Source organism: Ailuropoda melanoleuca, chromosome 11 (genome assembly GCF_002007445.2).
Source record: "Ailuropoda melanoleuca isolate Jingjing chromosome 11, ASM200744v2, whole genome shotgun sequence".
NCBI classification, from domain to species: domain Eukaryota; kingdom Metazoa; phylum Chordata; class Mammalia; order Carnivora; family Ursidae; genus Ailuropoda; species Ailuropoda melanoleuca.
The window spans coordinates 47310098-47331815 of NC_048228.1; the positions used below are offsets into that span (position 1 = coordinate 47310098).

A 21718-nucleotide genomic window follows, 5' to 3' on the forward strand; every position below is an offset into this window, starting at 1 on the left:
GAAATTAACCAGGCTTTATTTTTTAATCAAAGGAGAAAGAAATGAAGTCCAATGATAGTACAAATAGTAATAAAATTATTTTTGTTATTTAATGAATACAGCCTTTGTTTATAACTTAAGAAATGCTGAACCCTATCCTAAAAAGTCTGATAATGGTCTACTGGTCTAATGGTCTAATTGCCAGTAAAGGGCAGAGCTGAGAGTTGAACCCAGTTTTCCTGACTGCACTCTGTGTGGACGACATCAGCTGCTGGATTTAACTGCCTTTTTCTCCAGATTTATTTATTATCACTCTTGCCTGAAAACCTAACTCTTTTGGATTATTTTACTGCTTATTGCCTTATTTTATTCTCACTAATTTTCCTTATCTAATTTCCCAATAATTTTCCAGTTAGCTCCTAAACAAAGGCTTTTTGTCTTTTGGATATTTTATATATTTTATATTTTTAGATACTTCACATAATTTGATCTTCAATGCCTGCTCAGCACTGTTTGTTGATAATTCTTATATTTATGCAATTAGGTTTTATCTTCCCCACTGTGGCTTTCAAAAAAGCAGATGAATATAATGTTTTTATCTTCATTCTGCAAAAAACTCCTTCAATAGATTTTAATATTCTGAGCATTTTGGGTCTCTTTTAAAACATTTTTTCCTCATCGATGATTATATTGGCTTCTAAAATTTTAATCTGTAAGGCAGATGCTATAACTCTGTGAACTCTGGTAGAATTATTTTTTGAGAGGTTCATGTACAATTGTGCTGTTTTTCTGATGTACCAAACACTCCAAGAGCACAGCTTTGGCTACGTACACAGCAACTGTTCAGTGTGTGTTTGTTGAATTAACGTGGTGAGGATCTCAGCATGGTAAATGTCATAATTAATTCCTCTCTTTCCTGTTAGGATCATCATTTTGGTAAGGCAAGACAATAATATTTGTACCAAACTCTTCATAGTCAATTCCACAATTGAAGAGGACAAAATAATTTTATTTTTATTCATCTGAATCTAAGAGTTAGCTTTACTTGACTCCCTTTGAGTACATATTCGATTATTGTATAAACATATTTTTTCCTTTGCTACATAAGATTAAGTTTATTAAAGTAAATCACCAAAGAAATAAATGGAGTCAGATTGTATTTTCATTCCTCACGTTCTGGGATTATTCATTTGATTTTGTAACTTTTCTGAATATTGATAGGCCAGATTTTTTCCCTCATATATTATTAAAATTATTAGGGCAATTTAAGCATTTAGTTTTATGAAATTTATTTATTTATTGTAAGATACAACTATCTTATTAAACTCTTGAAATATATTCATTTTTCCTCAGATAGTCATCTTTTCTCCATTGTTTTTAAATCCTGCTTTTAAAATATATATCATTTATCCTCCAGAGCCTAAGATATTTGAAAAATGGGGATGGAAAAGATGATAATTTTATAGTATCTACAAATATTTGTGAATTTAGTTTAATAAAAAAATCATAACTCATCATTTACCAATACTGTATATCATTGAGGCTTATGATCTCTATTTTTTCATTTTCTTTTCCTTCTATTTAGCTTTTCATGCTAGTATATCTAATGTTTCACTTTTGAAGCCTAGTTGCCATTAAGTTTTTCATATTATTAATGAAACCATGTGAGATACGTAAAGCTCTGTATTAATTCAGTGGCATTTTGTTTTCTAGGTGTTAATCCAGTAAGTGTGGACCTGAATTCTATGCTTTGTCCTGCACCTGCCCTGAATAAAGTTGGAGAGTAAGTACTTCATTAAAAACATTTTTAAAACATGTTAGCTACAAATTATTAGGAAATGGTGACAAATATGCATTAATTATTTTACTACCTCTTTTTTTTTTTGATGTACATGAAATAGTAAGCTCTAGACAAACCACTCTGGTTAGTACTATAACTACACATAATATACTCTTAGTAGGTTGACAATGTTAATGTCTGCTTTATCTTGTTTCTTAAATATTGATTAAAAGGCCCTATAAGTATTTATTTGGATGGGTATAAGAACTATTGCTGGAGCCTTTAAATAATCAAAGCTACAGTCATTATTTCGAACTTTTTGCTTTTTATAAAGCAGAAAGAGTACCTTTGATTGTTGGGGGGCCAGGGGCTTATATCAGGTAGGAGAAAAATGACAAGAATCTTATGGGGGGAGCATGTCATTTAAGAGAACAGAAAACTCTCTTGGCTTTTTAATAGCAGTGATTGGTTAAGGAAGACAGTTTACTTTTTTCTCCAGCATAATTATAAAATTCAGTATGCTTTTTCTATCCCAGACACTGAATTTGTTGTCTCTAGACTTTGCCTTTCGGCACTCTCATTTTGAAGAGATTACTGTAGAAACTGCTGCTGTTCTTCAGTGATTTGTAGATCCTGTACCCAGGAGACGTGATTTTAAAAAATCATATGGAACATAATAAGTATGAGACATGAGAAGTTATCATTCGCTTGGCTTTTGACGTTAATATTTCACATACAAGCAAACTGAGAATTTGGGGGGGAAGGAGATCTGTCTAAAATTATTTTTGGTTTCCCTTCCCTCCCTCCCTCCTTCCTTTCCCCTTCCCTCCCCCCCTCCTTCCTTTCCTTTTCCTTCCTTCCTTCCTTCCTTCCTTCCTTCCTTCCTTCCTTCCTTCCTTCCTTCCTTCCTTTGTATCAAGTACATGATACCACTGAGGCAAAGCATGAGAAGGTTTTATTTGTTACTATATTGGCATTTGGGGACATCATTATTGTTCTTCTAAGTATGTTGCAGGTAATTTGGACCTTTCCTTTGACTTGACTTTTCTTCAGCTACTTTTGTAGGTGATGAGCTCTCTTATGAGATTGGATTAAAATCAACACAATGGAAACAGTTTAGCCTTGTAAGGTGACTGATGCTTAATATGTTTGCCTAATTAGCTTTTGGCTGAGGATTCAAACCCATTAAGTAGCTAGTTAGTCTATGTTTCAAATAAACACATCTGGCCCAACAATGAATGAGGGTTTTTCCTGTGTGAGGGTGACAGATGTGGTGATGGTTCCCCCTGTTCTCTCACTTAAATAATTAACAACACCCTGGTGCAGTAACCCTACATAGACAGCCTCAAAGCCAGATGCGTAGTCTCAGAGCTGGATCCGTGGACACGTGCCTCATCTCATTAGCCCGCTCTATCAGTTCCTTTCTCATCTTTATGTTACCTCCTGAATTCCATTTGGTTTGAGGATTATTCTTTTGGAAACCTAAAGGCTGGTGATTTTTAGTTTGTGGGAGCGTTAATTTGAAGTTGTTCTACTTGGAGATGGGGACAAAGAATATACCAGTGGAGCTAGGACCGTAGGTGTGCATTTGGAAATCAATCTTGTGAAGTGAGCAAAGGTTAAAGCTCTCTGGGCAAATCTTATCCAGGTGTATCATTGGTTAGCATTCTTGAAATAGGTCTTTGAAGTCCTTTCTTTGAGAGAGCTCTCTGTTTATCGGATTTCTTTATTTGATATAGATTTCCAGATTGAGATGGATGGAATTTTTTATTTTTTTTTATTTTTAGGATTTTATTTATTTATTTGAGAGAGAGAGAGAGAGAGCAGGAGAGAGAGAGAGCACAGGCAAGGGGAGGGGAGGGGCAGAGGGAGAAGCAGACTCCCCGCTGAGCAGGAAGCCCCACGTGGGCTTGATCCAAGGACCCTGGGATCATGACCTGAGACCAGAGGTGAGGGCAGACACTTAACTGACTGAGCCACCCAGGCGCCTCTGAGATGGATGGATTCTGAGTACTTAAACAGGAAGAATGTAAAGGTGGTAGCGATGAGGTTGTTCTTTTATATTTCTTCATTGGACACAGTTTAGTTTTAAAATGTCATATGATTAAACAAATGATCTCACCCAGAAAAATCTGTATATTGTTTGGGAGTTTATTTCTGCCAGTGGCTCCGTTGTACCAAAATGTCTTAAGTTTGAATAGGAAGGCCTCTGATGTTCCTTGACTCCTTCCCCCAGCAGGGCGTTTGCCTCATGGGGTAATGTGCAGGTGTCCCCAGTCTTTGCAGCGTGGGCTTATCCTCTGACCCTTGTTTAGTGAGACGTCAACAATAGCACAGCTGCTCTGCAATCGTTGAGATCTCAAACCTGTAATTTGGCAAGAAGAACAGAGCAAATTGGGTAAATATACATAAACACATTGTGAAGAAAGAAAAACAGAACAGAATGAACCAGAGCCTTATCCTACAGCTTGTTTGATAGAGATGATTTAAGGAGGCATATGGTATAGTTAAATGTGCTTTCAAAAACATTGGCCAGAATCTTCTGGCAAATATGAAATAAATATCTAAATCAGATGTAACTGATAGTATTAGTTCTCTTAAAAGGCAGTGTGGGAAGACACTTGACAGAGTGTTTTGAGTAAGAAGTGGTGGGGCATTAGTGTATGTGGAAAATTTTAAGCATGTGATATTGAAGGATCATTCAAATGAATGGTGTGGCAGACTTGGGGTCTGACTTGGTAATAGAATCTGGTTATTTTCTTCAACATGGTTATTTTTTTATATATTATTATTTTGCCTGGAATAAAATTGATTCATTCCTCTTCTCTTTCTTGGTTGGACAAATTCTGCCTTTAGCTCAGCTTCTCACATGAACACTTCTTTTCAAAAATATACCTATGTTTGCATGGGCGTGCAATCCCTAATAACATGATTTTAGTTGCAGGTGATATAACAGCACCTTATTCTCTCTTTTGTTCCTAATGAGGAATGAGACTTGATTTATTTATTTTTGTCATGGATACTAAGACATTAGTTATATCTTTACTTTGAATGTAAACATCAGAATCTTAGTGAGATCTAATCTAATATAAACCTTAGTAAGTCTGAGGACGGTTTCTGTTTCTTTATTTCTCTACCTCCCCACCCCAATGTTAGAACCATTTATCTTTTCTTTCACATGGTGCCTTCCTTCCTTCCTTCCTTCCTTCCTTCCTTCCTTCCTTCCTTCCTTTTGCTTTCTTGCTTCCTTCCTTCCTTCCTGATATTTTATTTATTTATTTGAGAGCACAAGCAGGGGAAAGGGCTGAGGTGGAAGGAGAAGCATATTCCCCACCAAGCAGGGAGCCTAAATTGGGGCTGTATCCCAGGACCCTGTGATCATGGCCTGAGCCAAAGGCTCAATTGACTGAGCCACCCAGGCGCCCCTATTGCTTTCTGATTATACCCATAAATGTGATCAGTTCTCCGAATCTGTTTTTCATCTCCATCCTAAGTATTATATTTAGCTCTGGAAATTGTCTTTTAAGAGGAACAACAATTAATTTGAGCACATCAAGGGGTGGCCAACAAAATGTTGCCAAGAATGGAAATGTGAAATAGGGTGAAATTTAAACTACTGAAAAAGACATCGTTCAGGTGTGACACATCAGCTGTCTTCAAATGTCAGCTCTGTCATGTGAAAGACAGATTTGACTTATTCTTTATTGCTCCGAGGAAAGGAGAAGGAAAGAGTGGAAGCTAAAGGGAAGCACATTTCAGCTCAATGTAAGGAAGATCTTTCTAACAGTCAGAATTATTTAGAGAGTGTTTTGGTAACCAGGAGTGTTCAAAGAGGGACAGATATACGATGAGACAGAGGGTATCCTTAAATATGCATTTAAATCCTCTTGAATACTGCTTCTAAGTGTTATATTATCATTTTTTTTTCTATTGCTAAGGTATTTGACATTTTTGGATGAAAGGCACTAAAAGTTGAGTGATTATTTCCAAGTATATTTTCATTATTTTATTAAAATATGCAAAACAGTGGTGCCTGGGTGGCACAGCGGTTAAGCCTCTGCCTTCAGCTCAGGGCGTGATCCCAGCGTTATGGGATCGAGCCCCACATCAGGCTCTTCTGCTGTGAGCCTGCTTCTTCCTCTCCCACTCCCCTTGCTTGTGTTCCCTCTCTCGCTGGCTGTCTCTATCTCTGTCGAATAAATAAATAAAATCTTAAAAAAAAATAAAAAAATAAAATATGCAAAACAGTTAAAAAGGGGTTATATACTGAAAAAATTTACAGTACAACTTGAGGTGTGATGTGCGGCATATTTCTGAATATGGCTTTTTTTTCCTTCTGAAATCTAGCAGTCTTCATATGTATTAGTTACGCATATATTGAAATATTTCAAAAATTATTATTATTTTTATTTTTTAAAATTTATTTGACAGAGAAAGGGGGGTGGAGAGCAAGCAGGGAGAGCAGCAGAGGGAGAGGGAAAAGCAGGCTCTCTGCTGTGCAGGGAGCCCGATGTGGGAATTGATCCCAGAACCCTGGGATCATGACCTGAGCCGAAGGCAGACGCTTAACCGACTGAGCCACCCAGGTGACCCCCCAAATTATTTTGTTCAAGAATCCTTTAACCACTTTAAAGAAAATATCCGTAGACAAAACACTAATTTACATATATACTCATCACTAGAAATGGAGTCTTTATTCACAAATATGAAGACTTAAAAGTAACTTTTATTTTTTTATTTTATTTTATTTTATTTTTAAGATTTTATTTATTTATTCGACAGAGATAGAGACAGCCAGCAAGAGAGGGAACACAAGCAGGGGGAGTGGGAGAGGAAGAAGCAGGCTCCTAGCGGAGGAGCCTGATGTGGGGCTCGATCCCATAACACCGGGATCACGCCCTGAGCCGAAGGCAGATGCTCAACCACTGTGCCACCCAGGCGCCCCTTAAAAGTAACTTTTAAAAAGCTCTGCAGCATATTTAATAGTAGCACTTGATTTCAAAATACCTTAAGTCACCACAGTTCTAATAACTTTTTGAGTAGTTGGCAGCTGAATTTTAGGTATGTGCAAATCGGAGGTAAATTATTACTTCTAGCAAACGTCTTTCACAATTTTATTTAATTTTTCATGTTTGTTAATGGATCATAAAATGGCAGTCTTTTATTGGATATGCATAAAGTCAATAGTAAATGAATACTTTGCAAATAGGCGACTGTGGATTGAAATGTCAACCATATTTCGTGGTGTATGAAATTTCTTAATTCAGAGTAGCTCTGACATACGGCACTGAGCTATTCTGTTTTGGAACTCTCCTACATCTTTAAACATTAAATAAACTCACTGTGACCTTTAGGACTTACGGAATTTTATATATTTAATTATATATCACAATACTATTTAATAATTTTTGGTGTGGAATTAATTTAGTTTTATCACTGTTGAATACCAATTGACATTAAAATGCATTTCAAGCAATCTTTTTGTTATGGCGAGTTGTTTAGGTTTCTTCTATCCTTCTACTTTTTTTTTTTTTTTTCCTTACATGAGCTCTAGGCCCAACATGGGGCTTGAGCTCAGGAACCTGAGATCAAGAGTCACATGCTCTGGGAACTGAGCCAGCCAGGCACCCCTATCCTTCTACTTTGAAAAAATATTCTAAGGATGGAGCAAAGATTGGATTAAGTATTTGTAAGCAATTCTAAACTATGTAGAACCAATTTACAGAAAAGGATGTTGGAAGTTGTTAGTTCTCAGTCTTCTCTTCCCTGAAAACCCTTGCATTATGCACTATGGGCCAGTTCTGTCTCAGAAGTTTTCCCTTGTCTTTCATGATTTTATATCCTTACCTCCCTGGCTGTTTGTTCTCCGATGTCACTGCAGGCTCCTCTTCTTACAGTCCCTTAACTCAATTATCACTTTGGTGGAATTCCTGACCATAAATACTTCTTCTCCAAGGCTTCCTTTTCTTGATAATGAGTTCCAAATCTCCAGACAAGATCTTTTCCTTAGCTCGAAACCCACTATCCAAAAGTCCACTATCCAAATGTCTGCTGGATTTTTCACAGGCACATTCAACTTGAAGTTCCCAAGTTAAACTTATGTACTTCTGTTCAAACTCGCTCCTTCTCCTGTGTTTCCTGTGCAGCCCACCTCACAGCAAGACAGAAACTTGGGTCATCTTTAATGATTTCCTTCCTCTTTACCTTCTACATCCAGTAAATGCCCAATCATTTTTATTCTGACTCCTTTATATCTCCCAATTTTCATTTTCACACCACCCTTATTGCCACTATTTCAGTTCAATTTGACTTTGGTTCTTATTTGAAATACACCGAGACATTCGTAATTGGTCTTTCTACTGTAGAATTTACTCTTCCAATCCATGCTCTACCCTGTAAAAAGAATGATATTTGTAAAACACAGTTCTGACAGTATTTCTACATAGTTTAAAAACTCTTAAGACTAATTCCAAATGTCTAAAAGCTGGTATCCTGGGTTTTTCATCATCTTAGCCTCCTCAAGCCATATATTCTCAGTCTCACACTCTTTGTTGCTGCCATGTCGAATGGTTTTAGTTCCCTGACTGTTCTGTGCCTTTCTTACCTTCCAGCCTGTCAAATAGCACCCCTTCCTCTTGAATTCCTTTTCTATTTTTTTTTTAATTTAATTTTATTATATTATGTTAATCACCATACAGTACATCCCCAGATTCCGATGTAAAGTTTGATGCTGCATTAGTTGCATATAACACCCAGTGCACCATGCAATACGTGCCCTCCTTACTACCCATCACCAGTCTATCCCCTTCCCCCACCCCCTCCCCTCTGAAGTCTTCAGTTTGTTTCTCATAGTCCATAGTCTCTCATGTTTCATTCCCCCTTCTGATTACCCCCCTTTTCTTGAATTCCTTTTCTAATCTCTTTTCCTCGTTATCTCTTGATCATTCTTTAGGTTTCATCTTTGAGTGACTTCCTGTAGGAAACCTTTGTTGACATCCCCATGGCAAAGCAGAGCCCGGTAGTGTCTCTCACAGCTGGTCCACAGCACCCCTGTGCTTAGACCTGTGTCGGTTAATATCACACTCTATTGTAATTGTTTATGTGGCTCCCTTTCACTTGCGTTTTAATACTGTGTTTTATTTGTTATTGCAACCTTGCTTCCAAGCACATCCTAGCTTGGGCTATTGTAAGCAATTTACAAATATTTGTTTAATTAACTAATAATAGAATGATTGAGTGACCGAATGAACTTCCTGGCAAACATTTATAAACCAATTTAGAGCGCCGTTTTAGGTTTGAGGTTTAAGCACATAGCCCAACATACCTATGAAGTTGGGTTTAATCAGATTATGTTTTGTAACAGGAAGGAAATACCACTGAAAAATTTCTTTACACCAGTTGCATGAGGTTTATATACTAGGCAGTTATTGAATAATTTAGCTTTCTATACGTTCATATAGCAGTGAGTAGAAGTTCTTTATGCCAAAAAGTGTTAGGTAATTATTTTATTGCTGCTATATATTTTTCTGTATTGTCTGTGTTATTTTTTAAGCTTGGATCTAAAAGATTTTATATAAAAAGTACCTTGTTATTCTAAATAATCTGCTAGAAAAATAGTCAGGTGTTAGAATAATGTGAGAATACCTGCTGTGTTCCAGCCACTGTGTTGGATATTTTAGGTTTATTATGTTATCAAACTCTCCTCCCCCAAACAGCTCTGAAATGGGTAAAATTTATTCCCATTGTACAGATTGAGGGGTGCAAGATTGAGAGTGCAGTCCCTAGGTGCCTAATTCCTCAACTCCTGGGCTAGATCTTCCCCATTTATAATTTTAATGGATTCGTAGGATAAATAAAAATTAACTCTCCCCCTCACTTCTCACTTCTGTGTGGAATTAAGTAAAACCAACATGACTTTCATACATTTTTTAACCATAATAAAGTCTCTATTTCTGAGAGTGTGGGTTCTACCGTTAGTAATACACTAACCAGAAGTAAGGGTTATATAGGAGTGAACAATCCATAGGTACTAACAGAACTGACATGAAGTGCGACAGAAAACATTACATATATTAGAGTTTTGGGGTAACGAAAGGTCAGGGTATCAGTTTGGGTTAGAGGGCAGGGTGACTTTATCAGTCTGCGTGCCAGCAAAGGAGTAGTGTAACTTCGGGCAAAGGTATCATTCATGGCAGGCCAGTATTGTACCAATAATTTCAAAAATGTTTTTCTAAAGAAACAACAAAATTTAAAAGCAGAAGTAACTTTAATAGTGTATTTTTTATGTTATCTTAGTACTTAGTAATTACAATTCTAGTTAACCATGAGCAATGTATGAGTATAGTAAAAACCTGGAGGAGTGATAGTCCGCTTTTGCCGATGAGAGACATTTAAATGCAAGACCCTAATATATTTATCAAGGATTAAGGACGTATGGGTTAGAAGTAAAAGCACTTTGACTACAGAGTCAGAGAAGTTCAATGTTTGGGCAGGTTACCTTTGTAAGCGTGGGTTTCCTCACTTGGGAAGTAGAGAAGATGCTGCTGCCCAGCTCAGCGTGTCCCTGTGAGGGTTAAATGAGAAGAGGAGCACGGTGTGTCTGGCTTGTCATAGGGACTTGATAAATGCCGTCATTGTCAGTGCTGTTGTTGATGGCCGTGCTCTGCTCTCAAGAAGGTGAAGATCCTGTTGTTTCCATTGAGTCCACATGTCAGAAGAATCATCAGGTGGCTTTCCATATCGGTGGAGAATTAACTCAGTTTTATGTGACACGAGCCACATTATACCGGACTGAGATTTGGGGATAGTTGACAGTTGTTTCGGTTGCCTACAAAATCTCATCAGCATGTATTTCTACTACAGGAAAGAGTGAATTTGTTGTAAGATATAGCTTCTGTTCTTATTTCATTTGGATAAGCATTAGGGTCTTTTTTTTTTTTTCTTTTTCTCAGTCAGGAAGCATTAAAAATTTTAATGTTTCCTTCATTAATTAGAGAATGGCTTTATTTTTGGTGAATTCTAAGCACCAAATTATAAACAACTTCAGTCTATATCTACTGAGCCCATAAAAATTGAATCAGTAATTTACTTTCAACAATCATATATTATTGTGAATTAGATCATCTTCCCCCAAACTAAAACCATGCCTACCATGTGATATGCTTTCTGGTACATGTTTTAAAATAGAGGAATTGGAAGCTAGGGGAGATTATTTTTGGATTCAATTATGCTTCGTCTTCAAAAAAAAAAATAAAACAAGGCACTTAGTTCTGCAGAATAAGCAATTGGGTTGAAGTTTTCTTTCTTAAATAAGCCACTTGGCATTCTCTGGTGAGCTAGTTCAAAAGTTCAAGCAAGTTGATGTAAATAAACATCTTAAGTTCTCATTCATTTCTGGAAATAGCTAAACTTTTTTTTTTTTTGAACAAAATATTTTGGAGGGAATAATTTACAAGAAATATTTTTAATGGGTGTATTCCTGAATTTTGATGAAGAGTTCAGCTCCAAGTTTGCTAGGAGTATCTTTCCTGGTGGCTCTGTTCCTATATGAATCCAAACTAAATATCACAGTGAGAAAAGAAAGACGTTAAGGACTTTGATTTCAACAAGCCTGTATGGTCTGATGGGAAGGCTTCACAATTAGTTAGAACCCTACCTAGCTTTACCACTTTAGGCAAGTGTACCCACAATTAGCATTTCTGGGCCTTATGTGCCCCATCTGCACAACTGTGAAACTACTACTTATTTTAAGGGTTGTTGTGAGGATTAAAGGAGATAATGTCCATAAAATGCTGAGGGTAGTGTCTGGCACATAGTGGGGACTAAATAATATTTCTCCTCTCCCCTCTCTGGCATCATAATTGAAAATTTTACTGGTGGTTTGAGATTGCTTCTCTTTAATCATAGCTCTCTGTAACTAGTAGAATTCGGCTTTCCATTCAAGGGATAAAGAAGAAATCTTCTAAATATAACAAAATTTTTCTAATTCAGAGTAATTAGTAATTTACTAATTCATTAATACAGTAATAGCTACAGTTTTTAGCCATTAATTCTTGGAATTTAGAATGTTTTATGAGAATGGGAGTATGGCACTGTATAGAAGCTAGATTACCAAAATGTTACCTACCACTTTCTGCTTTAATAAGTGGATAGCTTTGAAATGTTGGCACACTGATTATTAGAGGATAGTATACTATGTAAACTATTTTGGAAAAGAGCTGTTTCCTTAATATTTAAAAATATCCTTATCATTTTTTTTTGCCCTTTTGATACCTTGTTAGAGTTATGTTTTTTTCTTGTTAGAGCTATTTAATAAAAAAAAATTACCATGGCTGCCTGGTGGCTCAGTCGGTTAAGGATCCAGACTCTTGGTTTCTGCTCAGGTCATGATCTCAGGGTTGTGAGATCGAGCCCTGCATTGGGCTCTGTGCTGGGCATGGAGGCTGCTTAAGATTCTGTCTCTCCCTCTCCTTCTGCCCCTCTCCAATGCTTTGTGCGCACTTGAGCGTAGGAGCTCTCTTTCTCTTTCTCAAAAAAATAAAAAAAAAATAAAAAATAAAAAAATGTTACCAACTCCTGGCTGACTGATTCTAGATAATTAATTACTAGAATCTGAATTAATGAAATTTTAATTATTATTAATTTCTTAGAATTTGAAACATGTTTTCAAAATAAGAGCTGTATTCTAACTCTGATGTATTTTAGGCATGAAAAAAATTATCCTTTCTTCTACCTTTGTCAAGATATTTTAAAATCCTGGGACCATCTACAATAAATACCTAAAAGTAAATTGCATTCTCTTTTTTCTTCAATTTATTTCTCTTGCATTATCGCTTAATTTATAATTTACCCTTGAATGGCTTATTATTTCTAATTTTTTATTCTTACTTACCTTATGATGATAGTAATGTCTGAAGATAGGAAAAATAAGATAAATAGGATCTAAGGGTTTTTTTTCCCCTTCTTTTTAGGTTTTTGTGAAAACAGTCTCAGCATTTCTCTTAAGGAATTTTTTAATGGTCCTATTTATATTAATACTTATTCAGGAACAATTAGATCAATTAAGGAATTTGCCTCTGGATACTAAGTAAGGACTGGACCTAAGGAAGAAAGAAAAAAACTGGGATAACTGACCAAAAGTAAACTTTCTTGCTGGTTTTGAATTATATAAGGAAGTAAAAATCTTCCACATCCTCTGGTTTTTTATTTGTTTTTAATTATTATTTTTTTTCATTTTCTTTTAGAACTCTTGATGTTTCAGTGAGCTTTAATGGAGGAAAATCTGTCATCTCGAGCTCATTAATAGTCACAGCCACAGAATGTGTAAGTAAAAAGTTTGCATAAAGTTCCTTTTTAAAAATGATTCCATCCAGAAATAATTATGGACTGTCAGTGTTGTTGCATGCTATAATGAGAAAGATGCAAACAGTAATACTGGAGACCACCACAAGGAAAACTCTGTATAGAATTTATTTTAGATTGTTTCTTTTTCCCTTTAGCTTCATTAAAAAGAGATTTTAAGATAGCATGAATTTTATTTTGATATTTATAAAATTCAAAAATAAGGTAGGAGAATGATTTTCAAATGAAGCATTTTCCTTGAAGCATTAAATATCAAAATGGAATAATGTTTTTTTCTGTTATGAAGGTTGAATTATTGTGTCTAAGACATTGATATGTTTTTGAAATTACTAGTATATCTTAACGATGACCTCACATTTTGTCTATTTTAAATGTTGGTGCTTTCTGATATGAGTAAGTAATTTGATTTCGTTAGCTTGATATATCCTAGTTTGGAAACTTGTTTTAGTTGAGATGATTGATTTGTATTACCTAAGATGCAATCATATAGAATGTAAACATTTTTAAGACTGTGTTTTCCTTGTAGTTAATTTTTGGGGTTCATGGAAAGTTTTGATATTCAATTGTTGAACATGAAAATAGAACTAAGAGGGACTGACTACATGGCTATTATTTTTATAAGTATATTATATTTGTAAAACAGACATTACTCAAAACAAAAAACCCCCCCAAATTCTTGCCCTTCAAATGACCAAAATTACAAACCTAAATATTTTCTAACATCTCATGGTTTCATGGCTTTATATTTTGATCTTTAAATTGGAGAGACATTCTTCCTTCAAAAAACAAAATAACTCAATATTGCCTGTATAGAGACAGTTGTCTTTCTCATTGTAAGAAAACATTGCAAGGAAGACAGACTTCCATAGGGACGCTTGGGCCACTATTGAATTCTCTGGATAACTCTTTATCAACACCTGTCTCTGTTTTGAAAACACCTAGGGTTTTCTTTCTCTTTTTATTTGCAATTCATGTTGTAAGTTGTAGGTTTTCTGGTTTCTCAATATGGTTGGGGTTACAAATATTTTGTGGTTATATAGTTTCTCAGTGTTTAGCTCACTGAAATAGCATTTTTTCTCCATCCTTCCTCTTATTCTGCACCTCTAGCCATCTTTTTTAACCTCTCTTCCATGCAAGCAGGAAAACAATTTTCTGTATCCCATAACCACTCACAATTTTGGTGTGCAAGGATGCTGAGGTTAAATGACTCATTTGGAATTTACAAATCATGTACTTTTATGGAAGTCTTCTGAGGCCTTTCCGGTTCTCAGGAGAGCACACTATGACTCAAGGTAGTTTAAGAGTAAGGTGATTTTTTAAAAAGTGGCATGAGTTGTGTCAGAGATGGATAGAGTGTAGGGGCAAGTTGTAATATTAAGTAAGGGATTAAAGTAATTTTCATTGAAAAGGTGAGATTTGAATAAAGACTTGAGGAAGATGAGGGAGTGAAGCCTGAAGATGACCCAAGGGAAGAGTGTTTTATGTAGCAGGAGCAGCTAGAACAAAGCCTAAGGAGGCACTATATCTGACAAGTTTAAAGAAAGGCAAGGGGGGCCACTGGGCTGGAGTGGAGGTAGCTGGGAGAGCAAGGGCCTCAAGATGAGTGGGGGGTGGGGCACAGATTATGTAGGGTTTTGCAAGTCATTTTAAGGACTTGAGTTTTTCTTTTGAGTGAAATGGAGAACCATTGGAAGGTGACATGACATGGCTTAATACTTTGAAAAGATCATTCTGGCTACTGTGTAAAAATAGACTTCGCCGGCGGGGGGCAAATGTGGAAATCTGGAGACCAAATACTTGGCTATTTCAGTAATCTAGGAGAGGGGAGGATGTCTCCACTGAAGAGACAGCAGTGGAGATGGTAAGAAATGATTGGATTCGAATACCTTTGAGTAAAGATGGAGCACATGGAATGCTAGACGGATTAGATGTGGGTGTGAGAGAAGGACATTAAAGAAAATTCTAATCTTTTCACCTGAGCAAGTAGAAGGATGAGTTGTCATCTGGTAGAGCAGTGTTTAGAAGAAGATGAGGACTTCTGTTTTAGAAATGTTGAGTGAGAGATGTCTATACAGCCACCACAGTGGAAATACCATAAAAGCAGTTGAATATACAAGTCTGGAATTCTAGAGAGAGGTCTGGATTGGAGATACACATTTGTGAGTTGTGTAGAGTGAAGTAGTTAACAAAACTCCACATGATTTTTACTGAAAAGAAAAAGAAAAAAGAAAGTGGCTTTCACGAGCTTAAAGCAGAAGGGAAAGAGTACCAGAGAATGTTTTTTGTTGTTGTTGTTGTTTTTGTTTTTTTTTTTTAATTGGAGAATAGTTGACATAGTTGTATTAGTTTCTGGTATACAACATAGTGATTCGATATTTATGTATAGTTCAAAATGGTAACCACAAAAGTAGTTACCATCTGTTGCTATACAGTGTTGTTACAATATTGTTGACTATGTTCCCTGTGCTGTACATTAATTCCCTGTGTTTCATTTATTTTATAACTGGAAGATTGTACTTCTTAATCCCCTTCACCAGTTTCATCCATGCCCCCTCATACCTCCCCTCTGGCAACCACCAGTTTGTTTTTGAGAAAAGTTTTGTATTCTTGGAGGAGTCAGGATAAACTGGGTCCTGAAAGGAAAGCAGGATCTAAGCAGAAGAGGGGAGGGGAAAGCAGATCACAGATAAATAGAAAAATGAAATTGAGAGTAGATATATTTAGTTAGAATGAAAATGGTGGGAGGAAAGCTTGAAATTAGAAAATTTAGACCAGATTATCAATAGCCTAAAGAAAGAAAACAACTAGGTGGAGTGTAGACTTCATCCTATAGGTCTGTGGTTCCTAAACTCCAGTGCACAGAGAAGTCAGGGCTAAAATGAAAAAAGGAAAGAACATGGATTATATTTTTCATAATGCTGGATTTATTCAACTTGAAAGAGTTCTTTTATTCCAAAATTTTTCTTTATGCTATTTTAATTTTAAAATATCCTTTGGGGCATCAAAGTGGCACAGTCGGTTGGGCGACCCAGTCTTAGTTTTGGCTCAGGTGGTGGTCTCCAGGTCATGGGGTTGAGCCCCACATTGGGCTCCACACTCAGCATGGAGTTGGCTTAAGACTCTCTCTCCCTCCTCTCCTCCTCCTACCAGCACTTGCACTCTCTCTCTTTCAACTAAATGGATAAATCTTTAAAAAAATAAAATATCCTTTGATTGAGGAAAGGATAACTGTAATAATTTGTTGGGTCTGTCCTTCCTTTCTTGTTTTTGTCTCCCCTCCCTCCTTCATCCCTCCCGTCTCACCTTCTCTCCTTTCTTCTTTGAAGTGAGAGAAATATGTAATGGTAAAGAAAAACTGTGCCAGACGAAGTTAAACAGCTAAGGAAGGTCTTATTCCAAGCTCTTACAGGGGCACCTGACTTGAGCATGCTACTCTCGATCTCAGGGTTGTAGGTTGGAGCCCCATGTTGGATGTAGAGATTACTTAAAAAATAAAATCTTTAAAAAAAACCTATTACAATAGGGGAGAGAGATTGAACTCAAGACAGCTGGGTCAAGGGGGTGGAGGGAGTTGCAGGCCACCTGTATATGCTACCTGGCTTTACCCAAAAGAAAAGTAAACTTTCTCCCATTTTCCTGACAGGAGGTTTTGTTAAAACTTGGAGCCAGGCACCCATGACATTAGGCCCCTGCCCTTCCTCAGAGACTGGGGGATTGGGGCACCATCTTGTTTAATGATTACATTTCAAAGGGCTAGTGCTCAAGTTGAGAAAGATGTTCCCCCTGGGATCTGTAAAACGGGAAAGAGACTTTAAAAGAGATTTATATACATTTCAGAGAGGCAGAGAAAGATTTTGCAATTAGGAGTTTTCTAAAGCAGATTCTCTTTAAAAAAGGAAGATGAGGGACCTATTGCCAGGAAGAAAGCTGTCTAAAGTTTATTCAGGCTGAGGGAAAATGTAAGTCCATCTTGGTCAACAGAATAAGTGAAGTGAGTAAGAGAAGAGATAGCTCAAGAAATGGGAAAACCAGGACACTTACCATATAAAGGAGCCGAAGGAAAATGGAATTCCAATATGAAAATGAAGGCAGTATCAAGTGCTTCAGAGAGGTGAAGGAGCAAGGGTCAGAGGGGTGGTCACAGTGACTTCGATGCTTCAGTCCAGATTGATGATTGTTAGTCTTCTGTGTAAATTTTATTATTCCACTAATTATTGTAGGATCATAAATACTATAATTCACTTTATCATATTGCTAATAATCATAGTATAATTCGTTTTCCCATTAGAATTAGCCATTATTTTGTATTCAAACTCAAATGCCTCTAGCGTGTGGTAGTAACATCATCACTTTATAGGTATGGAAAGTGAGACTGTTGCCGTGAAGTGCATCTGCTGATGTGTGCCTTAAATCTTTATTCAAAATAGAATAGGATAGTGGGTAATATATAAATACCCGGGCATTGTATTAAGTGATATTCAGCCTGTCAGGCATACTCAGATATGATGAGATGCAGTTTGTAGTATTACTCATTACGGGATGATGCCTTTGGCTTTCTCAGGCATTTGAAAGCCAAACAAAATAAAACACCATTACTTTGGCAATTGATTAATCCTTGTGGGGATCCCACAAATAAAGAGCCCCTCTCTGTGCTTAAGGGCTTCCAGGCTCAGTTCTGCTAAGACCCTTACGTCACTGAGCTGTAATTTCCTGTTTACTTCTGGGATTTTCATAGCCGTTTTGAGATGTTGACAGCAAGGCCTGGGCCTTGCTCACTGCCCTCCTCCCAGTGTCTGGTCCTTACACAGGGCCTGTGCTCCAAAATTACTTGTTAAGTGAGTGGTTGAAAGTAGCTGTATACCTAGCTTAAAAGTGGGGAAATGAAGGTTTAGATTGAAGAGATTTAAGGTGAGAGCCTGAGAAGGGTTTGTGTTTAGATGGTTATTTCTCTTCATCCATCTCAGAAGATCTCCTCACTGTGTCTCTGCTTAAAAAAAAAAAAAAGAAAAAAAGAAAGGTATCTTCCCCCCCCCTCGGAACTACTGTTCTTCTAACTCTTTTGACTTAACAGTATCCAGAATATGTTTTCTGAGCATGTATTAAGTACCAGGACCGTGCTAAGCACTTTATGACTCCATTTAACATACACGACTCAAGAGGAGGCTATTCTTATTACCTTAATTTTACAGATGAGGAACAGAGAGCCACCTCCCATCTCTGTGCGCACTTATGCAAACACGTTAGAAGGTGCTTCTCCTGTTGGGTAGACCCAGCGCTCAGCAGGGTGCCTGACTCGGTGAGAAAGAACATCGGCTGACTGCAGCCCTCACTGCCCCTGAGAGGGGGGACTTGGAGTCTAAAGGTTCTGGAGGTTCAATTACCTGCTCAGTTTCACAGTCAAGTCAATCTAGAATTGAGAACCGAATCCACGTCTGTCTTCCCCCGTCCCGAACATTTGCACAATCTGCCATTTGTAACCAGGTCCTAATTTGATTTATATAAAACACAGGTTGGCAATTTTTTCCTGTAAAAGGTTGGATAATAAATAGTTCAGGGCTTGAGGGCTACACAGTTTCTGTCACAACTACTCAACTTGGCCATTGTAGCGCAAAGGCATCTATAAACATTATGTAAACAAATGGCTGTGGCTGCATTCAAAAAGCTGTGTACCCTGAAATTTGAATTTTATGTAACGTATTCTTCTTTTGATTTTTTCAGCTATGTAGTAATGTCAAAAAAAAAAAGTCTTAGCTTGCCAGGAGTCTTATGAAACGGATGAGCTGATTTGGCCTTTGGGACATAGTTTGCTAATTCCTGATAGCAAATCTTCCAAGAGAATCCAGAACGTGAAATCATCACTCATTTTGTGACTTTTTTCTTCCCCTAACACTAAGTCCATAGAAAGAAAAATTGTGGAGACCCATTTCCCTTTTCCTGCATCTCTCTTTTTCAATTGTGGTTGCCGTGATTAATTATTTTCTACGTAGATTACGACAGTTTTTTGAAATTTTTGGAATGATTCTTCTTTCCCATAGTTATGTGAGTTTTGAAATTTTTGAGTGATTCCTCTTTCTCAGAGTTATTTTACAAGTACAGTAGTGACCGATTTATTTTTATACTTCTATGATTTTCTTAGCTAGAATTTCAGTTACATTGGGCAGAATGAAGTTTTTTATTAGAAAACTTGCTTTTAATGAAGAAAAGGAAATTAGATGCAGACCAAGTTCAAAACTTACTGTGTCCAGGAAGACTATAGAATATACTCTCTCTACCCTAACCTCAAACTCAAGGTTCTGGTATATCTTCAGTTAACCCTTAAAATAAGAGTTTTGACTTCGTAACTTGAACCATCATCTGGACTCCTCAGCTAACTTGCACAACCTGCTCTTTCACAGACATCTGAGAATGCCGTTTTTTCAAAACTATGGTTAGAAAGATTCATTCCAACAAATGGACAGTTGAAAGGTCATCCAACAAATGGACATTAATCCGTTGTAACAGATGGCCAGTTCTTTCTGTATTCAAGAGAACTACCATTTTTCAGAAATTTGTGTTTCAGGCCTTTTCTTTAGCTTCTTCAAATGCTGCCAAGTCCCCTCAAACTCTGTGTTCCAGCCACCATTGTCTTTCTCTTGTGTTTGCAAGAGACCATGAATTCTGCCCCACTTTCTCCCTGAGCTTTCTTTCTTTTTCCTTCCTCCCTCCCTTCCTTCCTTCCTTCCTTCCTTCCTTCCTTCCTTCCTTCCTTCCTTCCTTCCTTCCTCTCTATTTCTTAAGGATTTATTTATTTGAGAGAGAGAGACAGAGATAGCGACAGAGATAGCAAGGGAGAGCACGAGTGGGGAGGAGAGGGAGAAGCAGTCTCCCTGCTGAGCAGGAAGCCTGCTGTGGGGCTCCATCCCAGGACCCCAGGATCATGACCTGAGCCGAAGGCAGATCCCCAAGTGACTGAGCCACCTGGGTGCTTCTCCCTGGGCTTTCTTACTTCCTCAGAGCCCCGGACCAGGTTAGTTGCCTCCCACTTCCTCACATTTGTGGTTATTTGCTCACGGTTTGTCTCTCCAACTAACCTGTGAGCTTCATGAAAACTTGTCCAATTTTGTAACTTTGGCATGTGCGTAACTGCGTAGGATTTAAAGGGAGGGATTCTAAGTGGAATGAGAGGCTTTTAGTTTCTGTCTGTGACACAGATCCATGTGTAATCATGGCTAGTTTCATTTGACTCTTAAGTCTGCAATTTGCAGCCTGCTCTCTGCTCATAGGACTGAAGTCTATGTGTTTGACCTTTCCTTAATTTGTTTATAAAGCTATGTGAACAATGACATGATTTCCCTTTCAAGATTGAAGTCTTTCATGCTCTGATAATGGCTCTGGCAAATGAAAACAACGGAACCAGGAAAGCCTGAATTTGTATCCAGTTAACTGAGCCCATGTCTGGGACTAGAGGCATCCAAGGATTGTGTCTCATGCACTTACAGCAAGGTTGGGTTGCACGACAGTCTTGGCTTCCTCTGGCCTGTTTTTCATCACACTTAGCTAAAATATGAGAAGGATTAGGTCTGCGGGTCTTTAGAAAATCTGTATTTTCTTTTTAATTTTATTGAAGAGGAACCTTGGAGTCAGTTGAGGTGATAATATTGCCATAATATATGTATATTTACATCTGGATGTGAGTAGTATTTTATTAATGTTCCTAATGGAGTCCTTGTTTTGGAGGAAAAAGCAAGATTTTTAACTGCCTATCATGGCGAGCCCCTTTGCTTTATATTCTGTCAATACGATTTTCTGAATTTCCGGCTATTGACGCATTCATAGAAAGAAAAAAAAGAAGTAACCACTAAATGTTTAGCAGGTTGATATCTTCTAGTTGCATGTTCCTATTTCTGAACACAGAGTTTGAATTCTAAGAAAGGAGGAAACCAAGTGTTCTTAGAACCTTTTCGAAAACTGTATAGCACAGACAAAAATGGTGAGCCATTTCCATGAGTGCTGTGACTAGATCCTAATGTGGGAAAGGACTGGTAGGGAATGCTGTACTCGTTCCGTCCATAAACAGATTGGGGGGGTGTCTCATATAAGAGGCAGGATCATGAATTTATGCATTTGAGAGCATTTCTCTCATAGGATATCACACTTTTCTATGTATTTGTTTGACATTGTTTTCCTGTCCTATTCCTGTTTGCCTAGATTTTAGAGCTTAGCATAATCAAGGCTGTGGAGAGTCACATGATTTGTTCATGAATGTTTAGAATTCTGTGTAGAAAGATGCCCTTTGAGTATTTCTTAAGTAGCCTGATGTATGTTCTGAATTGTTTTCTTTGGTTTTAAGGACAGAGAACTTAGATATTTGCCTGGAAATTTTCTGTAAAGTATTGACATTTTCTCTCTCTCGCTATCTCTCTCTTTCTCTCCCTCTCTCTCTGTCACACACATACACACACAGACACACACACACACACACACATTTCTATGTGCGAGACGTTGATTTAGACATTTAAGATACATTAATAATGAAATGTTGAGCTCACATTTTCATTCTACCGAACTCCACAACAAGAAGTTGCTACATGAATCCATGTCTTTGTATTTCTTCTATTT

General features: G+C 37.2%; 1 protein-coding gene across 2 annotated transcripts in view; it reads left to right on the plus strand.

Annotated features, from left to right (window-relative positions):
• Positions 1-21718, plus strand: part of ANTXR2 (ANTXR cell adhesion molecule 2) — a 143981-nt gene that overhangs the window by 39537 nt on the left and 82726 nt on the right. For both annotated transcript variants that reach the window (XM_034671637.1, XM_011219018.3), the window contains exons 10-11: positions 1693-1762; positions 13003-13081. In XM_034671637.1, the coding sequence (XP_034527528.1) occupies positions 1693-1762; positions 13003-13081 (149 nt within the window). The remainder of the gene's footprint in view (positions 1-1692; positions 1763-13002; positions 13082-21718) is intronic.